Consider the following 20252-nt stretch of genomic DNA (forward strand, 5'->3'; position numbering starts at 1 on the left):
AGTGGTTGAGAGTCCGCCTGCCGATGCAGGGGACACGGGTTCGTGCCCCGGTCCGGGAAGATCCCACATGCCGCGGAGCGGCTGGGCCCGTGAGCCACGGCCGCTGAGCCTGCGCGTCCGGAGCCTGTGCTCCGCAACGGGGAGAGGCCACAGCGGTGAGAGGCCCGCGTACCGCAAAAAAAAAAAAAAAAAAAAGCCTCAATGAAACGCTACCTCTAAGAGTGTTCAACTGGAATTCGGAAACCTTCCCAATGATAGTGACTTGGAATTACACATTATTTTAATGATTAAAAAACTGACGGAGGCCAGGTAGACTGGAAAGACTACAGACATCACAGTTCAGAAACTGTTCCAAAAGGCGAATCAGATGATTAATTCCTTTATGTAACTAGTAGTTATCGACTGTCTTCCATGGACCAGTTACTGTGGCAGAAACAGGAAAGCAAAAATAGCTAAGATTCCTGCCTTCCTGGAGCTTATGGTCTAATGGAGAGGAAAGACAAAATCAAACCAGACAATAAATTAAAATTCCCATGATAAAAAGAACTATTTATGTGCTACAAAAACCCACACTAAGGGGATCTAAAGTACTCAGGGAGGCAACTTCCTTTAAGAAATGACACAAACGACACATGAAGTGCGACCTGAAGGAAGAGAAGCAGGCAGGCAGGCAGAGAGGAGAAAGAACAGAAGAGGGCAGAGCAGTACTCGGCCACACGGGGGGTCCCCGCTGAAGCGAGCTGCCCGGCAATCAGGCCCTAATGCAGCCCCTCCCAGCTGGGGGGCTCGGGCACGCCGTCTGCTCTGGCCGATAAGCGGCAGGGCGCGATCAGAGGCTGGGAAAGCACGGGCACACCGAGACGCGTCCTCCTGGAACGCTCGTCCTTGGAACCCTGAGCAACCAGAGAGAGGTGCAGCATCAGTGGTGCCCGGCGCCTCGGCTGTCCCCACTACCGCAGCCCAGGTGACAAGCACGTGGCCGAAGAAGTTGTTTGCAGGTCCCAGCCCAGTGGACACCACATGCACAACAGCCCAGCCTGGTCCAGTCAATCCAGAAGCAGGAAAAATAGCAGAGTGCTGTTGTTCACACCCCTGGCCTTTGGAATGTTCCAGCAACAGAAAACTGAGCCCATCCATGCATCCATGACTCGAGTGCAGAGGTGGGAACGTGGGGCACACTGACTGGACGGGGAGGAGGGCACAGGCCACGTGAGACCTGCAGGCCACTCAAGACTTCGGTCCTTGTTCTGAGAGCAGTGTTTTAAGAAAGTGGACGACCTGATCACATTTTCATTTTGAAGAACCTGCTCTGGCCTCGGTGTGGAGAGTAGATTGAAAGGGAGGAAGAGGGGACACAGGTGGTCCACCGAGGGGAGCAGTGCAGTGGACGATGCAGCCTGGACCAAGGCCAAACGCAGAGACGGGAGACGGTGGCTGAGAAACACTCGGGAGGTAAGAGCGACAGGATGTGGGCCAGAGTCAGGAAAAGAGCCGGGTTCCCTGCTTTGTGCAGCTGTACAGATGGTGGTGCTGTTTACAATAGTAGAAAAAAGATCAAGTGTGGGGCAAATATAAGGCAGCTGGTGTCAGACATCCAAGTTTTAGAAGATTTATAAACATTCAAGAAGAATGTCTGCAGCGGGGGTCAGCAAAGCTTTCTGTAAAGGACCAAACAGTGAATAAAAATACAGCTGTGAGGTCCACACAGTCTGTTGCAAACACTCGACTCTGCCCTTTTAGCTCAAACACAGCCATGAACGATATGTACTGATATATGAACGGGCATGGCTGCGCTCCATCCAGCATGGCCAGGCCGGGTGTGGCTGCAGCCAGCCTGATGGAGCACTTAGGGAAAGGTGTCTGGAAGAGAGAGATAAATTATTGGGTCATTCACATCAGACAGTAAGTGAATCCATGACCCAGCTAAAACTGACTATAAAAGGAGAAATTAAGGAAAGAAGGCGGCCCAGCCTTGAGAAGCGCTAACATTTAACAGCTGGGGAGGGAAGGAAATGCCCAGAAAGGACACAGAAAAGAGGAAACAGAGGGGCAGGAGGAACCAGGGAAGTGTGTTACTGAACCAGGAACAAGGAGGTCGTCTGCAGCATGGATGGATGGGAAGAAACAGGAGGAGGCTGACCACCGACGCTGGCAAAGGGTGGTCTGAGAAGTGACCGAGCTGGAGGTGGGTCCGCTGGATTGAACTGTGGGCGAGGAGAACATGAAAACCCCGAAACTGTGGCATACACACACATCTTTCAGCAAGTCTGGCTCTGACAGGGTAGGGAGATAAGTGATTATAGGCGTCCTCTATAGGAGCCACTCAGCGTCAATACCCGTAACGATGGATGAGAAACCATCTGGTTAAGAAGGGGACACTAGGTATAGGAGAGAGACTGAGGGCTAAGGTGTCCGAGAAGGCAGACAGGAAGAGAAACCAGAGAACAAGCAGAGGAATTACCTCAACAGCAGACTCGGGTCCTTGATAAAGGAGAGAAACGGTCCTGGGTGGATATGGACAAGGTATTGGGTTGGCCGAAAAGTTCGTTTGGGTTTTTCCAGAGGATGCGATGGCAAAACCTGAATGAACTTTTCGGCCAACCCTATATATTTATTTGCGTGACTGCTCTAGAGAAGGTAAAGGTATTCCTATGCGATGACTGCTATTTTCTCGGAAACATAAAAGCTAAGGTCACCTGCCTCAAATAAAGGAGGAAGAGGGTGTAGTGGACACTGCCTGTTTGGGGTTATCTATTCTGAATCCCCTTCCAAGTTCAGGGAATTCTTCACCTCACAGGTCTTGTGAGAAGCTGGAAATGCCAGACATTCATTTTCCCAGCCTCCTTGCAGCTAAGAGAAGTCACCTGACCTGGATCCAGAGACGCCTGCCCTGAATGCTAGGTTGAGAACTCGTTACTCAGAGAGGCAGAGGCCACAGAGAACCCACTCCGTGCAAGCGGCAGAGGAGGCAGGCGGACGGCTGGCCAAGGCTGCAGCACTGCCGTGATGGCACCAGGCGTCCAGTGGGGTGAAGCAATGTCCCCGGCGGACCTGCTCTACGGCACGCCTGTGGCTACAGTTCTGGAAACCACTGAGCCCCACCTTGTTCCTGCCTATTTTCCAAGCTGGATTCTGCAGCTTTCTGGGCATTGTGTAAGCTACCTCACTTCCCCCATCTCCGCTGTCTTCCATCCCTTTGATTCAATCAGCAAACGTTTTACCTGCTTACAGTGAAAAATCCTGACTGATGTCCACAAGGAAAAGATGTGAAGAGAATACAGCAGCTCTGAGAGCTCTTTATGGAAAATGAGAGACTGAGCAGAGTGGAAAAACGGGACGAACTGGTGGCTTGACCAGGCACAGGAGAGTCAGGGAGGCTGGAAGCACACCAGAGCCAGGGGCCTTCCGTGAGAATTTCTGAGGCAGCGCCCACCCGCTTGAGAGCAGACAAATCAAACAAGATTAATAAAGCAACAGATCTGAGAAGCAATGCCAGGAAAATATGTCAAAGTATGTTTCTTAATTCTAGGGACATGAAGAGGAGAAGGAAGAGCCAGGAGAGGAACCTTGGAACAGTGAAGACGAACGCAGCTTCTGAAATGAAACACACTTGAATTGGAGCTTTGTCATTTCTTAGTGGTGTGACAAGTTACTTAATCTCTCTGGACTTCTGTTTTTTTCACTAAGTAAAATGTAAAAATTCCGACCTACTTTTCAGGATCATTGTGAAGATGATGCCGCCATGTTTATCACAACACCCAGGTTTCAGGAGAGGAGCCTGGGACAGTGAAGGACCGTGGGCGGGGGTGGTGGCAGTGGCGTGTGTGTGTGTGTCTGTCAGGGATTTCAGGCAAAGACACGCTCATCAATTTCGTGTTATACAGGATGAAGTTTGAAGTGATTACGTTAGAGGGCCTAGGAGGTGGCTGGAACGCAGCGAACCAGCAGAGACGGTGTACAAAGCAAAGGGAGTATAGAAAGAGAAGGACAAGGGACTGGACAAGGGATTGCCGCAGTAAGTGATCACCACAGTGTACAGTCCGCTGGAGAAAAAAAGCAACAGTCAACGAGAAAGGCTGCATGGCAGTAAGGAAGATGAAGAAAAAGACAAGGCTGTTTGCAGCTGCACGTGAAGCCCTCAACGTGCGACTTCTGAAGATGCGGCAGAGCCCAGCGGTTTAAGAAGAGCAAGAGAGAAAGGCAAAGATACTCACTCTCGAAGTTTAACAGAAGGTAACAGAAGGAAAAGAAGAAGGAAAAGAAGACACTAGGACGACGGCAGGATGGAGGAAAAGTCAACAGAATAAGAGTGCAGAACTCAGGGTAAAGTCCCAGAAGGAAATGCACATAAGGACACAGATACAGATGAGGAAGAGAGAACAACAGTTTCTCCCCCTGAAGCAGAAAAGAAAAAACAGAAAGAGATAACTTTTCACACACAGAAGGCAAGGTCATTTACCGAGAAAGGGAAGGGTGAACTGGGGAACCAGCAGAAAATACTCGAGGCAAGTATTTAGAACTGATGTTTAGAAACAACTTGCTATTTGTCAGGAAGCCCGCAACTGCAAACTCTATCACTAATCTTAGTATCGATGCCTTAAAAATGATTTTCAAGATATAAGAACGTTGGGGATGGGGTATCAGAGGTGTGCGTGAGGGTACAGAGGAGGTAAGAATGGAAACGAACTGACACTTGCTTTTGGCTGGGTGGTAGGGGCTCCCTTCGACTCTCTCTGCTTTGGTTATATATGAAATTTCCCTACTAAGAAATTCTTTAGAATGTAAGGAATGCATTTAATTCCTCATCATTCTTTTTTTTGTTGTTTTTTTAACTTTTTGGCTGCACCCTGCAGCATGTGGGATCTTCGTTCCCCGACCAGGGATCGAACCTGCACCCCTGCACTGGAAGCACGGAATCTTATCCACTGGACTACCAGGGAAGTCCCCAATTCCTCATCATTCTTATCTCTAAGATCAAACAAAGACATTGCTTGGTAAATAAAAATATAGAAGGCACCTATTTCCTTTACTTCTTAATAACAGAAGCCTTTTCCATCTTTGTTTTGCTGTAATAGAAGAACTCTCAAATAAAAATTATGCTATACTCAAGATAAATGCCAGGGCTTTCTGTCTCCTAAATTAATTCAAATCCTGCAAAACACAATTTAGGATGTCAGTACATTAGGGGCAGGGCAACTGACAGCTGGAAAACTATTAAAGTGAAACAATCTCCCAGCATAGCTAAGATCTTTTCTTCATTAAAAGAAATTATGAAAAATCTCCTTTACTTACGTAAGAAAAACAGTCCCAGAACTTCGGAAGAAATTGAGGAAATTTATGAAGAATCAATATAATAATCCATTCTATAAAATATTTTATGGATGCTTGATTACTGATGAAACCAGCCTGGAAAATCTTGTCAATAATTCTATTCAAGAAATTCTGAGAAAAATAAAGCACACAAATTAAACTGTTATGGTTATTAATTTTAAAAAATTTATTTTATTGAGGTATCACTGACATATGTGTAAGTTTAGGTGTACAACATGTTGATGTGATGATACATTTATTTATTTTTTAACATCTTTATTAGAGTATAATTGCTTTACAATGGTGTGTTAGTTTCTGCTTTATAACAAAGTAAATCAGTTATACATATACACGTTCCCATATCTCTTCCCTCTTGTGTCTCCCTCCCTCCCACCCTCCCTATCCCACCCCTCTAGGTGGTCACAAAGCACCGAGCTGATCTCCCTGTGCTATGCGGCTGCTTCCCACTAGCGATCTATTTTACATTTGGTAGTGTATATATGTCCATGCCACTCTCTCAATTTGTGATGATACATTTATATATCGCAGTATGACTACCACCTTAGCAGCACTAGCCTCTATCATGTCACATAGTGATTTCTTTTCTGTGGTGGGAAAAATTAAAATCTATTCCTTATCAACTTTGAAAATGGTTACTAATTTTAATTAAGAAATAGTCACTATTAAAAAAACAGCTTAAAGTTTTATCGTGGCATATGAGACTTTAAACAGTTAAAATTACAATAAAATACTGAGGGGAAAAATATATTAAATGGGGCCATGTAAATCAGTTTCCAATTTATTTCTACAACACCTAATTGCCTTAGTATTCTATTAAAAAAACTTCTGAATAAACTTCAATTTTAAGAACTAAAGTATAAATTTTAAGCAGATGACTTTCTCAATTTTAAAGTAGCACATGACAATTTCTACTACATAGTTTATTCATATGAAAACATTATGCTTAAAGGTACGAATGTAATAAATGTTATACCTGATCGAATCTGGGAAAAAGTACAAGCAGAGTCTGCCATATTCGGTTTTTCACTCTATGCTGTTGAGAATTCACATAGTATCGAGTTCTTGACTTGGACACCAATTCATCCTTGGAGGGGGGGAGGGGGGAGCAATATTAAATTACCTACTGAACTTGTGATTAATGAAAATAAAATCAGTGACAACTTCAAGTTTAAAAAGTATAAACAGGGCATAGGAGCCTGTTATACTCCGAAAGGCAGAAGGATAAGAAAGACACTTTCTTATGATACTTTTTCCAGGTTTCCTTTCAAAACAATGAATTTCATTGCTTTTGTTTAACTTATCTTTTTTTTTTTTTTTTTGGGGGGGGGCCTCTCACTGTTGCGGCCTCTCCCGTTGCAGAGCACAGGCTCCGGACGCGCAGGCTCAGCGGCCATGGCTCACGGGCCCAGCCGCTCCGCGGCATGTGGGATCTTCCGGGACCAGGGCACGAACCCGTGTCCCCTGCATCGGCAGGCGGACTCTCAACCACTGTGCCACCAGGGAAGCCCTAACTTATTTAAAAAAAAAAAAAAAAAAAGTTTTATTATTCTTAAATTAATTAATTAATTTTTATTTCTGGGCCACGCTGTGCAGCATGTGGGATCTTAGTTCCCTGACCAGGGATCAAACCCATGCCCCCTGCATTGGAAGCGTGGAGTCTTAACCACTGGGCCACCAGGAAGTCTAAACTTATCTGCTTTTAAAATTAGAAAAGGAACCATACAAATTTACGTAGTAAAAAAAGTACCTGAAAATATACTTCTCTTTCCTTGTGCCCAGTTAAGGGGGAGACATGGGGTCACAGGGGTGGACTTTGCACTAAAAATTTTTTTAAGTTTATCGTATTTTAGTAAATAGTGACAGATCTGAAGAATATATATTAGCAAGGGAATATAATGCCCCTTAATTGTGTAAGTTTGGAATAATGGTATCTGCAATTTGATACAAACACCACTAAGAAAGGGGCACCTCAGTAAATGGACAGTGCAATGCCATCACCAGACACAAGGCAACAGCAGCACAGAGTCCTTCTACATTAGCAGCGGTCTCCCCGGCTTTAATGGTCTGTGCTGTTTAAATTCAGCCAACTGCCAGGTTTACTTCTGTTACGTCACTGCTAGTGCTTGAACTGCTAAGTTAAGATACTTTAAGGTAAAATAAAGCATATTTACTTTTTCTAATAGCTTGAATGCAAGATCTTCCATAAACAACTTATGAGACATATTTGAGCCATCTAATAAACACAGGAATTTGACAGCACAAATTCTCACATAATGGTCCTCTCTTTTAGTACTAAAAAATATAAAATGATAGATTATGTTAATACATTTTCAAAATTGAAAAATACATTAGATATTAATTTCAACATATCAAAACCTTCCAAAGTTTTCTAAAATTAAGTAGCTTCATATTTAATGACAATGCATTTTAAATCAGGATAGACAATGGAAGATAACAAATACATCAACAGGAGATCCTGTACACAAAGTCTGAATGAGCACAAATTCACCCAGACTTCTGGAAAAACAACGCACACACTACTGATACTGGGTCAATAATATCTTATCTGTGGACAAAACAGATCACGGCTCATGACACTGTTCCTGGAAGAGGACCACAGACACCTCCTGCTCAGGGGCAAGAACACACATCAACACCTCGATGCTATGGTCACTGTGTACTCTAAGTGCACGTCTCTAAGTGAAGGGCAAGCTCAGAAAGCACTCACTGTGTGTGCTGAGCATCCCAGAATTTTCAGTATCCAAATGGTGAAAAATAAATTCACTGAAATTGTTAATTAATGTGAATAAATGTCATTTTAATTTAACAACATCTGTCTAGTAGAAATCAAAATATTCTGGAAACATCAACTAAAAAAATTTCACGTATTGTTATACTATAACCAGCCAAGAAAACAAAAAATTAATTAAAATAATTAACAATGAAAAATGTATATATTTAATGAAGAGTGGCAGATTTAAAACACAGCTATGACTCTTAGAATAATAAACACTTTGTGGTAACTGTACACAATTGTCATTTGTTGTCCTAAACTCTAAAATCAAAGTGAATCATGACAACACAATTTATTAACTTCTTTATAAACACCTATGCACAAAGTTTTGAAAATTATGTGAGAAAATAAAAACTTTTTAAAAAGCTCCAAAAAATTTATTTCAGCGGTTAGATAATAGGCTTATCCCAGACATCAAAACTTTAGGGCCTGTTCCAACAGTAATTTTATTTTTGCGTGAGCATAGTGACTTGTTAAATAGTGGATTTTAGCCAAAAAAAAAAATAAACTATGTGCGCTGATGATCACCCCTCCCCTCAAATAAAGAAGAGGGATAGGGATTTTATGTTCCCCACAGTTATTTCCTTATTTATGCTGGACTTCGCACTGAATTTTTTTAAAGTTTGTCATATTTCAGTAAATAGTGACAGATCTGAAGAAAATATATTAGCAAGGCAATATAATTTCTAACACAATTTGGAAGGCTCATGCAATATCTTATACAGAATGTTTCTCATATGATGTTATATTTTGAATGCTGCATTTATATCAAGATATGGAGGACCCTCCATACTTACTTTTCAATAACCGTGTTCGCTGCACACTCATGCCCAAGGTTTTCTATGAAGGTCTGTACATCCTGAATAAGTCTTTCCATAAAACACATGTGACAAAGAACAACAAGTTTTAGAAGAAAAAAATTACAGTCCCAAATTAAAAATTAATCAATATTCTTCTAACTGAAAGCCTTATAATAAAGACACAATTCTACCCAAGTAGACACTTAATATAAGTTATGTGAGGCTGAAATAATGGCACCTTTTACCTTTGATCACGCCGAAACACTGTTCCAAATATACACGCCTCAAGGACAAGTTCGCTGTAATTTTTAGCAGTAGATAAAGACACATTTGAAGCAGAAACTATCCAAGATTTGCAGCAATAACTTATCAATATATTGAAGACTCCAGTTTTTATAGCAGACATTTCAATTATCCTGTACATAATCTGGAATGAAATACAACAGTTACTTTATGCTTTGACCAATTAAGTTTTTTCAAAAAAGAGAAAAATTCATGTTGCTGAAAACTGTTACTTGAATGCCTTCAAATGATAGTTTCAACATAACCATAAATAGAGTCTAAAAAATTAAACTCTTTACTGTTTGCAAGATACTAACCAATCACAGAATGCTAATTTTTCATTTCTTAATACTAAAAATAAATAACATTTTACTGATACTGATATTCACCCAGAACTATCCCAGAGGAACTGCCCAGAGTGACAGAATGAAAGGGAGAAAAAAACGCCTCACCCTTGACATTTTCAGTTTTCTTTGCACTTGCCAGGGGCCTCCCTTTCCTCAACACAAAAGAGGCCCCACTCTCTAAGTGTGTACCGTGGGTCAGGAAAGGACGCAGAGACAGCAGGGTAATAAATGGATTTATTTTCCATCTTCCCCTTTAGATAAGGAGTGTATGTGAATCTGAGGCATGATGGAATTCCATCACCTTATGCCCCCTACTATGTATCAGCAACTGTAAACACAAATGCCTCCAGAAACCAGAAAGACCTTTGGATAGGTTATATTCAGAGAAATATTTCCTTGAACAAGAAAAGCAACAGCACAGATGCACTGACAAACGGCACATGACGTTTGCCCTCAGGGTCCAGGAGAAATCTAGCCACGGTCTAGAGTGGAGCAACAGGAAGGGTGTGCCCCACCTGGAGGGGGCCAGGGACCAGCCACCGCCAGGCCACTGCTGTCATGCAGGAATGACCAGTGCTGCCAGATCATCCAATTTTCCAAGAGAAGAGGAAATACAGATTTTCATGCAAATTTCCCAATTCTCAAAAGCTGGCAACTAATTCAAAAAATTTTAATTTGATTATATGAACCCAATATGTTTGTAAGGCAGATGTGGGTCATGGGCTACCGCTGTGCACCTACTTTTTTACATCTAGCAGATTTTCTTGTTCTTACTTATGACACTGAAGAAGGTTCAAAATATTTACTGACTGAATAAATAAAAAACAACAAATCTAATATGTAATTACAAATATAACTCTTTTCTTCTTCATGTGTTACAGGTCACACAAATTAAAATGAAAACAAAAAGTTCCCTCTTTTTTCTAAAATCATCAGGTTCACAGAAACAAAGTAGAACGGTGCTTGCCAGGGGCTGGAAGGCGGGGGGTGGGGGGGAAGGGGAGATGCTAAATGGGGACAGAGCTTCAGTTCCACAAGATGAAAAAGTTCTGGGGGTCTGTCACAATTATGTAAGTATAGTTAACACTACTGAACAGTACACTTAAAAATGGTTAAGATGCTACATCTTGTTACGTGTTTTTTAATCCCAATTTTTAAAAAAGTTACCTCTTTGATTTTGAAATATGCCTGGCCCTTGATTTTTGCAGCAATGGTAAGAACTTTGGGATCAAAAACAAACTGAACAAAAGCTTTTAAATTAGACCAGAATATCAGCTGAGTGTTGCTTAAAGAAGCTATGATTTTCCAAGCCATGTCAAAAGACACTATGCAGAGAGATTCAGAGGAGGTCAGAAGCTGGTAGGGGAAAAAAAAAAAAGAAATACATAATTATCACAATTTCAGAAACTGATGGTCTGTTCTTATGGTTATTCTTTAATTCAGGTCTCACTGTATCTTACCTTGGGAACCAAAATTTTCATGCAATGGAACACAGGTAAAACTTGATCAGAAGGAAGAATTGTGAGGGCTTCTAGTGCGGACTGCAAAGTCCTTATTGGCATTTGAACAGCAGGTAGAATGGGCTCCAGAATTTCATCCTCTGAGGCTGGTATAAGGGTGTGATATTTTTTCAACAAGAAAGAGAGGCAGACCCACTGATCATGAATATATTGTGCAACTATTTTCCCCCATCCTTGGGAAGATGATGACTCTTCAAAAAAACTGAGACAAAAAATAAAGTCACTACCCCATCCTTCTTTAAGGCTGTCTCAATTTCTTTTGCATGTAGTAGTACACTATCTTTACAAGGGGAGAAATTAAACAGTCATTATTAAATATCCTGCCTACCAAAAAAACAAGGAAACCGCATAAACCTCAATTTCCTAACTACACTGAAAGTAGGTACTTGCACTCACTTTAAATGATTCACTGAAAACTAAATACAGAAGAGTTAATGGGTTTCCAGTAATAGGGATGAATAATTTGATAATATGTCATCATCCTGATTGAAGCCTCATCTTGAAGCTTCCATAACCCTTTACGTAAGGTTGAGCAACCACTAATTATCTCAATGACTCAAACAAAAATGGATTTTTAAACATTAGCAAAAAAAGATGCCTTTCGTGTATATGCTGCTCTCCAAGGGGTGAACACACCTGCTGTCCTCCTGTGTGTGGGGCTTCTGCAGCGTCTGATTGAGCTGGAGAGAGGAGAGGAACCTTTCCGTGGCTCCCGCATCCCGAGAGTCCAGCTGTAGCTCTGGCTTCTGGTCAATGGCCTCACACACCATGGCCAAGGCAGCCATACTAACAACTCTCTGAATCTGTCTACCCAGTGTCGGTTCCTGGGGAGGAAATGGGACAATCTTTTATTGAACATAAGCAAATCCTAACCAATAAGGACCTGAGCTCCCAGTCTATGGGAAATCTCATGCCTTCCTTTCCCTCTTCGTGCCTGCTACTGAATATCAGAGGAAATAAAAGGAAATCCAATATACATCACTCAGTTTACCATTTCTGTACAGATTGGTGGCAAACAAAGTGGCAATAAAAATTCAGCAATTCAGACTAAAAGACAACTTGGATACAACGTTCCTATAAGTGAGTCTTATTTCAACTGTTTGGCTAAAGTAGACTTAAAAAAAAAAAAAAGAAAAGACTCCTGGCATAATATATATAAACAACTCCTTCAGTCAGCTGTACGCTGCATTTGGTGACACAGCACAGCAGTTAAGAGCTGGACTCGAACCACATGGCCTAGGTCTGGACCCTGGCTCTGCACTTACCACCAGTTGACTGTGGACACACTACACCTTGGTTTACTCATCTGTAAGATGGGGACAGTAATAGAATCTACTTCACAGGATTATTGTGAAGACTAAATAAGTCGGTTATTTCACGTAAAGCACTTGGAACTCTACAGGTAGGAGAAGAAAGGAGGAAACCAAGACAGCTTGGCTTTGTTCTTACAGAGAGAAAGTCAATAATCTCAACCAAGAAGCCAGGAGTGCAGGTAAGAACCTAGATAGGGAAAATACGTCCCTGAGAGACCAAAGCAGTTCTCCCAAATACCGCCCACCAGTAACATCTCTACAGAAAGGAACCTTCTACTACTTATTTCATACCTTCCCTCACCACCAGCACAGAAAATCAAGTATCTCTGCAGATAAATTTTACTTAGCAACACTGCCAATATAGGAAATAAAATTTAGGGCTACTTTTGAGCCAATACGGTCCCTATTAACCTTAAAGTAATTCAGTGAATTACTAAAGAAAGTAAGCCAATCTTTAAAAATCACTGTGGTATGGGTTCACAATTCTGGTCTACATTCAAAACTCACAATGTCCTTTTGTAACACTAATACACTAATATGTAGTAGACAGGATGCTGAAATATTAATCAGTCCTCCTTATAATTTTCTTTTAATACAGTTCTTGAAAACTACTTTAAAAATTAGATTATTAAAGCAATCAAGTAGCTATTTTAATTAGCAGCCCAGACTAGACTATGATTCAGCTCAAATTTTTAAAACCCTTACCATGTGCGTCAAGTGAAAACAGCTAACATTTACTGAGGACTCTCTATGTGCCAGGTACTGTTCTAAAGGTTTTCCATGCATGAGCTTGCTTTAATTCTCACATCAACCTTATAACCCTTATTTCGCAGGTGCAGTAAATGAAGCACAGAGAGGTTAAGTAAGTTCCCCAAGGTCACACAGCTAGTAAAGATAAAGCCAGGATTCAGAACCAGGAAGTCTAACTCCAAAGCCTGTGCTCATAACCACTATGCCTTATTATATCATGTTTCAGAAATGCCTCTAGGTACTAAAATCTAGTGGAGAAGACATATAAATTATTCCAAAAACAAGTAAGATGGAAAAAAGCACAAAAATGGAGGCATAAAGAACAACAGATAAATGAAGAAAAGAATGAGACATGGATCAAATTTCATTTAAGAGAAAATGTAACTTGGGCGGGGACGAAAAGGATGCACCAGATACTGACAAGCGTATGTTGAGGGGAGGGCGTTCTCAGTGGAAGGACTGGACACAATGAAAGCCCAGATGAGGCAGGATATGGCCTGTGCTTGTGATCTCTGAAGCTCCCTACGGTGGCCTAGTGTGACTGCAGCATAGGGGGCTCTCTGCAAAGGAAGGGGAGATGCTGTGAACAGCTGGGCTAGAAAATGAGGTAGAAATCCAAGCATAGAGGCTCTGGACACCGGACTGGTGAATCTGGACACATTAAAATGTCCCTTACTGGTACCCAGGCAAAAGACCTAGTGAAAATCCACTATCTGTATCTAAATGATTTTACGATTGCAGTCACCACACCTTTATTATGAACCTAATATTATGACAGGAGTCCCAATCTTCATCAAATATTATGAACAAAGGATATTATTTTCAAAATTAAATTTCAGCACATGCTTTTTATGTATCACAATATTGTCTAATAGTCAAATATGTATTCTGTGTACGCCTTACTCAACATAATTACAAGCCTTGAAGCAAAGAGGATTACCTGTCCACGGTCCATCTCTTGAAGATGCCGAATGGATGCGTTTTTCAAAGGAAAAATAACTCTCCAAATAGGGTTGCCTCTTTTCCATCCAACCTTCAAGTGGAGATTTATAAGTTCAGTTAATACCATCAGGTACAAATGGCAACGATCCAGATCTGAAACCTAAGAGAAACAATAAAACACTTAACAAGCAAGGTTCATGATTTTCACAAAGCTATGAGAGCTTAGGCAGGAAATAAATTAGTTTATCTAAAAGTACTGAAAGATGACATTGATGAGAGAAGTCATCTCTTCCGAGAAGCCTTCCATCGACTCCCCAGGCAGAGCTAAGCACGTCCTCCTCTGTGCTTAGACGGTGACTCTGCATTCAGCACGACTTACTCAGCTGGCTTCCCACCTTGATTATGAGACCCTGGAAGGCAGAAACTATGTTCCACCAATTCTTGCATCCCAGGCTAACACATCGTAAGTAATCACAATAACAAGCATAGCAACTGCCACTGCCACTTCCTTTGCTTCAGGCAGTTGTAATACTCCATTCTCACAAGGAATGGTCACTGTGCCACTTTCCTAAGTTCAGAGAGGTTAAACAACTTACCCAGCATTTCAGAGCTAGTAACCTGGATGGGGGGCAGGGAAGGGGACAGAATTAAAGGCAGGGCTTCTCGACTCACAGACACAGACAGACTGGGACCGTGTTCGGTCCAGCTCTATCATCACCAGCTCTGTGACCTACTGCAAGTGACCTAATAACCTCTTTGGGCCTCAGATTCCGTACCCGTAAAATGGGGAGGGTAGTATCTCTCCGTCACAGGGTTTTTGTTGAAAGAATTAAGTGAGAGAAAGCATTCTGAAGGGACTGGCTGAGTGATAGCCTTGCTTATTATCGCTGTGCCGATTACGCTACCCTCAGGCTTCCGGGGCACACAGGAAGCACAGAATTCATTCAGCTTCTCAGTTTTTACTGAGCAACGCTTAGATGCCAGGTGCTTTGCCGAGCGCTAGGATACAACGCAGAGAGAAGGAAACAATGCCAGGGCTTGGTGCTAAGACTGAACACGGGGTGAGAGTGGGGATAAAGCTGCCAGGATTCCCAAGTTTTAGGCTTGAAGAAACCGGCTGGATCATGTCCGTCCACCGAGAAGGGAACCTGGGGCGGGGGAAGGCGGATAAGCTCCCGCAGGAACGATAAGGAGTTCAGTTTTAAATAGCGTATATGGGGGAAATGCAACCCGAGTTGTCAAACAGCAATTGGCTGAATGGGTGTTCACCTCAGAAGGTCAGTCTGAGGTGGAAACGAATGTGAGGGTCCCTGGCATAACTAAAGCTGGGGATGCCGATGAGGTCACCTGGACAGGAGAGAATGAGAAAAGGAGGGGCCCGGGCCAACCTGAAAAACTCTGACTTCCAAGGCTACGCAGCAGAGAGTGGACACTCATGGGTAATGGCCAGAGGGACGGGAAGCAGCAGGAGGGTGATGTCCTAAACGCCAGCGTTTCAAGGCGGAGGTGTCAACAGCGTCCACAGGGGCTGAGGGCGTCAAGAGAAACATGGTCTGAAAAGCATCGCCAGGTGCAGGACAAAGGAGCCACTCCTTCTCACAGGAGCTGAGGGGTTTGTTTACAGACCAGCTCACAAAGGGGAGGAAACAGGGCACCAGAAGGAATGCAGAATCGAGTGGGTTCTTGTTAGATGAGGGACCCTTAAAGCTGTTTCAACGCTCACGGAAAGAATCCAGGAGGAAAGGAGAGGTGAGAAATACAAGAGACAGAGGCTGATCAACAGGGTAAAGTCGCTGAGCAAATGGGAGGGGATGAGACCCAGACCGCCTCCCTCCCCTGTAAGGGAGGGAAGGCAGGTAGGATGGATTCAGGGGTGGGTGAGGCAGACATCGGGCAGTCTGAAGCGGGGGGGCGACGCCGGCTGAGGCTGCTGTTTCCTCTGTGAAGGGAGGGGGACGGTTCACCTCTCCCTGATTCATGGCCCTGTGCGCGTAGCTTGAAATCAACCACGGAAACCAATAAACACTACAAATCAGGGCTTTTCCCCCAAGAGCCAGTTGTTAAATACTGACCGTCACGCTGCTGAGGGGAAGGAAAATGGGGGAAGAGATTTTTTATTAAGCTCTAATAAGCTACCAAACAAATGTGCTTAAATGGGAATTCTAATACCTAATGTATTAAAGAGTGATTTTTCAAAATAATTTTAAACTATTATATAATGAGTTTACTTTTTAAAATCTTTCCATCTGAAGGATAAAATCACATTAACCTTTGCCTTTTTAAAGCAAATTTTAGCTTCAAATTCCAAACAAATGAAAACATTTATGTTATATAATGGGTACATGGGGGTTCACTATACTTCTTTTGTGTATGTCTGAAAACTTCCACAATAAAACGGGAAAGTAATACTGATAACAATAAAGCAATATTGGAACAAAACAAGAAAAGTTACATCTTAATTAAATGCCTTCTTGGAAATGTACGTGTAGCAAAACTATTATTAACAATTGTTTAAGAGAAATGCAAAAGAGAAACACTCCCCTCTCCAGAGGATTTTTTCTTTGCCTTCTTATCACAATAACTCAAGTCCTTCGGTATAAAACTTGTCTTTTTATATTTTCACACTTGCTTATCAGCTATCAAACAAATGTCCTTAATTGGGTGTTCTAAAAAAAGTTGTTAAAATAAGTATGTTGTCTCACTCTATGGACAATCTAATGATTGTAACTGCTTCAACATTTGTCCCTAGAGATTTCAACCCCACCCCAAATTAAGAATAATAGGCATTTCTATAAAATTGATATTTTCAAAATATTCTTGAAGAAAGGGAGAAAACTTTGTTTTTTTCAGATGTCCTAGAAAGAATAAAGTGTGTGGAGAGTAGAGACACAGAAGATAACTACGTTCACAGAGCACCTTCTTTACCTCAGATCAATTGTTCCCAACTCTAATTGCATTTCAGGATCACGTACAGAGCTTAATAAATATGTGTGTACTCATACCTGATCCCATCCCAAATCTGCCAAGTCAGAATCTCCGGATATTGGGACCAAATATGCATTCAGTATGCTAAGTCCTTCCAATGTGTTTTACCATTTGACATTCTCTAAACCCTAATAAGCAGATGTATTATCTCCACTTTGCAGATGAGGAAACTGAGGCTCAGAAAAGCTACAACTTTCCCAAGGTCAGTTATACAGACTGAACTGGAACTAGCAGACTCCAAAGCTTGTATTTTTTTCTGCTCCCAAAGGCCACTTTTTGAGAAACTATCACGTTAATTTTCAACTTAATACAGTGCCTGCCAGTCAGTAATCACTCAAAATATTGATGAAAAGACTGAAAAGTTACTCCAATACATACTTACACTACTTAGTTCCTTCATAGTAAGTCTTCTGAGAATAAATTCCGAAATGCTCTCTGTGGTAGACATGACAAAGTTCTGAAGAAGAGTCAACACCTCATCTGTATGTGCAACTAAAATGACAGAAATAAGTTTATTTGGTACAAAGTACACCCAACAGTCTAGTAAAAGCTCACCTATGTTAAGCATATACATGAATCACTTAACAAAAATGAATTCTAACAATATAATAGTCATTAACACCATGGGGATATCTACAATTAATCTTAAAAATCATTTAGGCGTTTTAGTTCTGGATAAGATGCAACAAAGACTCACTGCCCTCTCTCACTGAATTCAGCTACAAGACCTGGACGGAATATTTGAAACAGCCACTTGAAGACTCTGAAAGGCAAAAAGCAGCGGATGGATTCAGAAAGAAGTAACCCTGAACAGCAGTGAGTTTGCTCCTGTCCTCCTACAGACTGGACTCAGATGGAGGAGCAGACAAGAAAGTGGGCAGCAGAGTGGGCGCCCACCTTCTGGTCAGGGAATGAAAAAGGAGAATCTCAGACAACCGGACGATGAGTACTTAGGAGGATCCAGAGAGGGAGGCGCTCAGGAAAATGGCCCCAGCAAGTGGCTTATTAAGTGCTGGGCTCACCCCTGAGCTGCTAGGCCTGGATGTGATACTATTCGGCACGTCAAAGACTTTCAGAACGGAACTAACAGAGAACTGCACAGGTCCCAGCCTGACCACCAGATGGAACACATGGGGCACAGGTCAAGATAGCACTGCACAGGACATGAAAACAAAACTGACAGGGGAACCAACACCCACAAAAGCTGGAACATCAGGGATTGAGGCCTAAACCAAGCCAGGCTGACTGTCTGCTACACAAAAATATCAACATTGTCCACAGGATCTGACCAAGATCCAGGGTCTCACAACACAATATTCAACATATCTAGGATACAATCGAAAATAACTGAGTATATGAAGCGTGGGCTATTCCCTATCTCACATGGGAAAAGAATCTATGAATGAAAACACCAAGATGATGGTGATATTAGAATAACCTGACCAAGACTTTAAAGCAGCTATTAAAAAATGCTTCAACAATCAATCAACACATACTCTTGAAACAAATGGAAAACCAGAAAGTCTCAGGAAAGAAATAGAAGATATATACAAAAACCAAACAGAGATTTTATCACTGAAAGTACAATAACTGAACATTTAAAAACTCACCAGATGGGATTAATAGAAAGGAGATGCAAGAGAAAAGAATCAGTGAACTTGAAAACAAATCAATAAAATACGCAATCTGACACGGTACAGCCAAACTGCTGATGACCGAAAACAAAGAAACAATCTTGAAAGCACAGAGAAACAACTTATTACCTAGGGGAAAAACAATGTGAATGACTACAGAGTTCTACTGAGAAACCATGGAGGCCAGAAGCAAATGGAACACTTTTAAATTGCTGAAAGAAAAGACCTATCAAACCAGAATTTTATATCCAACAAAAATATTATTCAGAAGGCAAAATAAAGACATTCTCAGATGAAGGGAAACTATGAGAATTCATTGGCAAGAAACTTGCTACAAAAGAAATATTAAAAGACATTTTTCGAACAAACGGTACACAATGCCACAGGAAAACATGGAATGTCAGGGATGAAAGAGCAAAAGAAACTGTAAATATCTTAGTAAATACAACAGACTCTTCTCTTGAGTCTTTAAAACGTGTTTGATGGTTGACAGCAAAAAACATAACATTGTCCAGTAGGGTTTTCAACAAGAGTAAATGTAAGATATCTGTAATAAATGGGGGAGAGGAGGTTAAGGGACCTACAAGGTAGTAACATTTCTATGTTAATTTTAAGTGGTAAAATATTAATTCTAAGCTGACTGTAAAAAGTATGTACATCATAATCCCTAGAGTAAGAGATAAGTCCATAATTATAGTTGGGTTCAACAATCCTAAAATCAGCAAGAATACAAAACTGAAAAACACCATGAAGCTCTTGAATACAACTGACATTTATAGAACACTCCCCCCAACAACAGCAGAACACATACTCTTTTCAAGTGTACATGGAAATAGTCACCAAAATAAACCATACCTAGATCATTAAATAAACCTTAACAATTTTTTAAAAGTTGAAATTGTACAAAGTATGCTCTTTTGACTAGAACAGAATTAAATTAAAAAGCAATAACAGAAAGACAACAGGAAAATCTCTAAATACATTTCCAAATAATTCACGGGTAAAAGAGAAAGTCTCAAAAAAAAAAAAAATCAGAAATTTTTTTTTTTTTTTTTTTTTTTTGCAGTATGCGGGCCTCTCACTGTTGCGGCCTCTCCCGTTGTGGAGCACAGGCTCCGGACGCACAGGCTCAGCGGCCATGGCTCACGGGCCCAGCCGCTCCGCGGCAAGTGGGATCTTCCCGGACCGGGGCACGAACCCGTGTCCCCTGCATCGGCAGGCAGACTCTCAACCACTGTGCCACCAGGGAAGCCCACCTTATCTTTGATAAAGGAGGCAAGAGTATACAATGGAGAAAAGACAGCCTCTTCAATAAGTGGTGCTGGGAAACCTGGACTGCTACATGTAAAAGAATGAAATTAGAACAATTCCTAACACCAAACACAAAAATAAACTCAAAATGGATAAAAGGCCTAAATGTAAGGCCAGACACTACAAAACTCTTAGAGGAAAACACAGGCAGAACACTCTATGACATAAATTATAGCAAGATCCTTTTTGACCCACCTCCTAGAGAAATGGAAATAAAAACAAAAATAAACAAATGGGACCTAA

At 41.6% G+C, this 20252-nt stretch overlaps 1 protein-coding gene across 1 annotated transcript in view; it reads right to left on the reverse strand.

Moving 5' to 3' along the window:
* TARBP1 (TAR (HIV-1) RNA binding protein 1) overlaps nt 1-20252 on the reverse strand; it is a 73485-nt gene that overhangs the window by 19313 nt on the left and 33920 nt on the right. The window contains exons 13-22 of the mRNA XM_024115636.3: nt 17447-17556; nt 14078-14239; nt 11711-11898; nt 11015-11276; nt 10722-10910; nt 9171-9352; nt 8923-8994; nt 7503-7623; nt 6305-6415; nt 5293-5442 (exon numbers count right to left, since the gene is read on the reverse strand). Of these exons, the coding sequence (XP_023971404.2) occupies nt 5293-5442; nt 6305-6415; nt 7503-7623; nt 8923-8994; nt 9171-9352; nt 10722-10910; nt 11015-11276; nt 11711-11898; nt 14078-14239; nt 17447-17556 (1547 nt within the window). The remainder of the gene's footprint in view (nt 1-5292; nt 5443-6304; nt 6416-7502; nt 7624-8922; nt 8995-9170; nt 9353-10721; nt 10911-11014; nt 11277-11710; nt 11899-14077; nt 14240-17446; nt 17557-20252) is intronic.

This window comes from Physeter macrocephalus, chromosome 20, assembly GCF_002837175.3.
Source record: "Physeter macrocephalus isolate SW-GA chromosome 20, ASM283717v5, whole genome shotgun sequence".
In the NCBI taxonomy this organism is placed as follows: Eukaryota; Metazoa; Chordata; class Mammalia; order Artiodactyla; family Physeteridae; genus Physeter; species Physeter macrocephalus.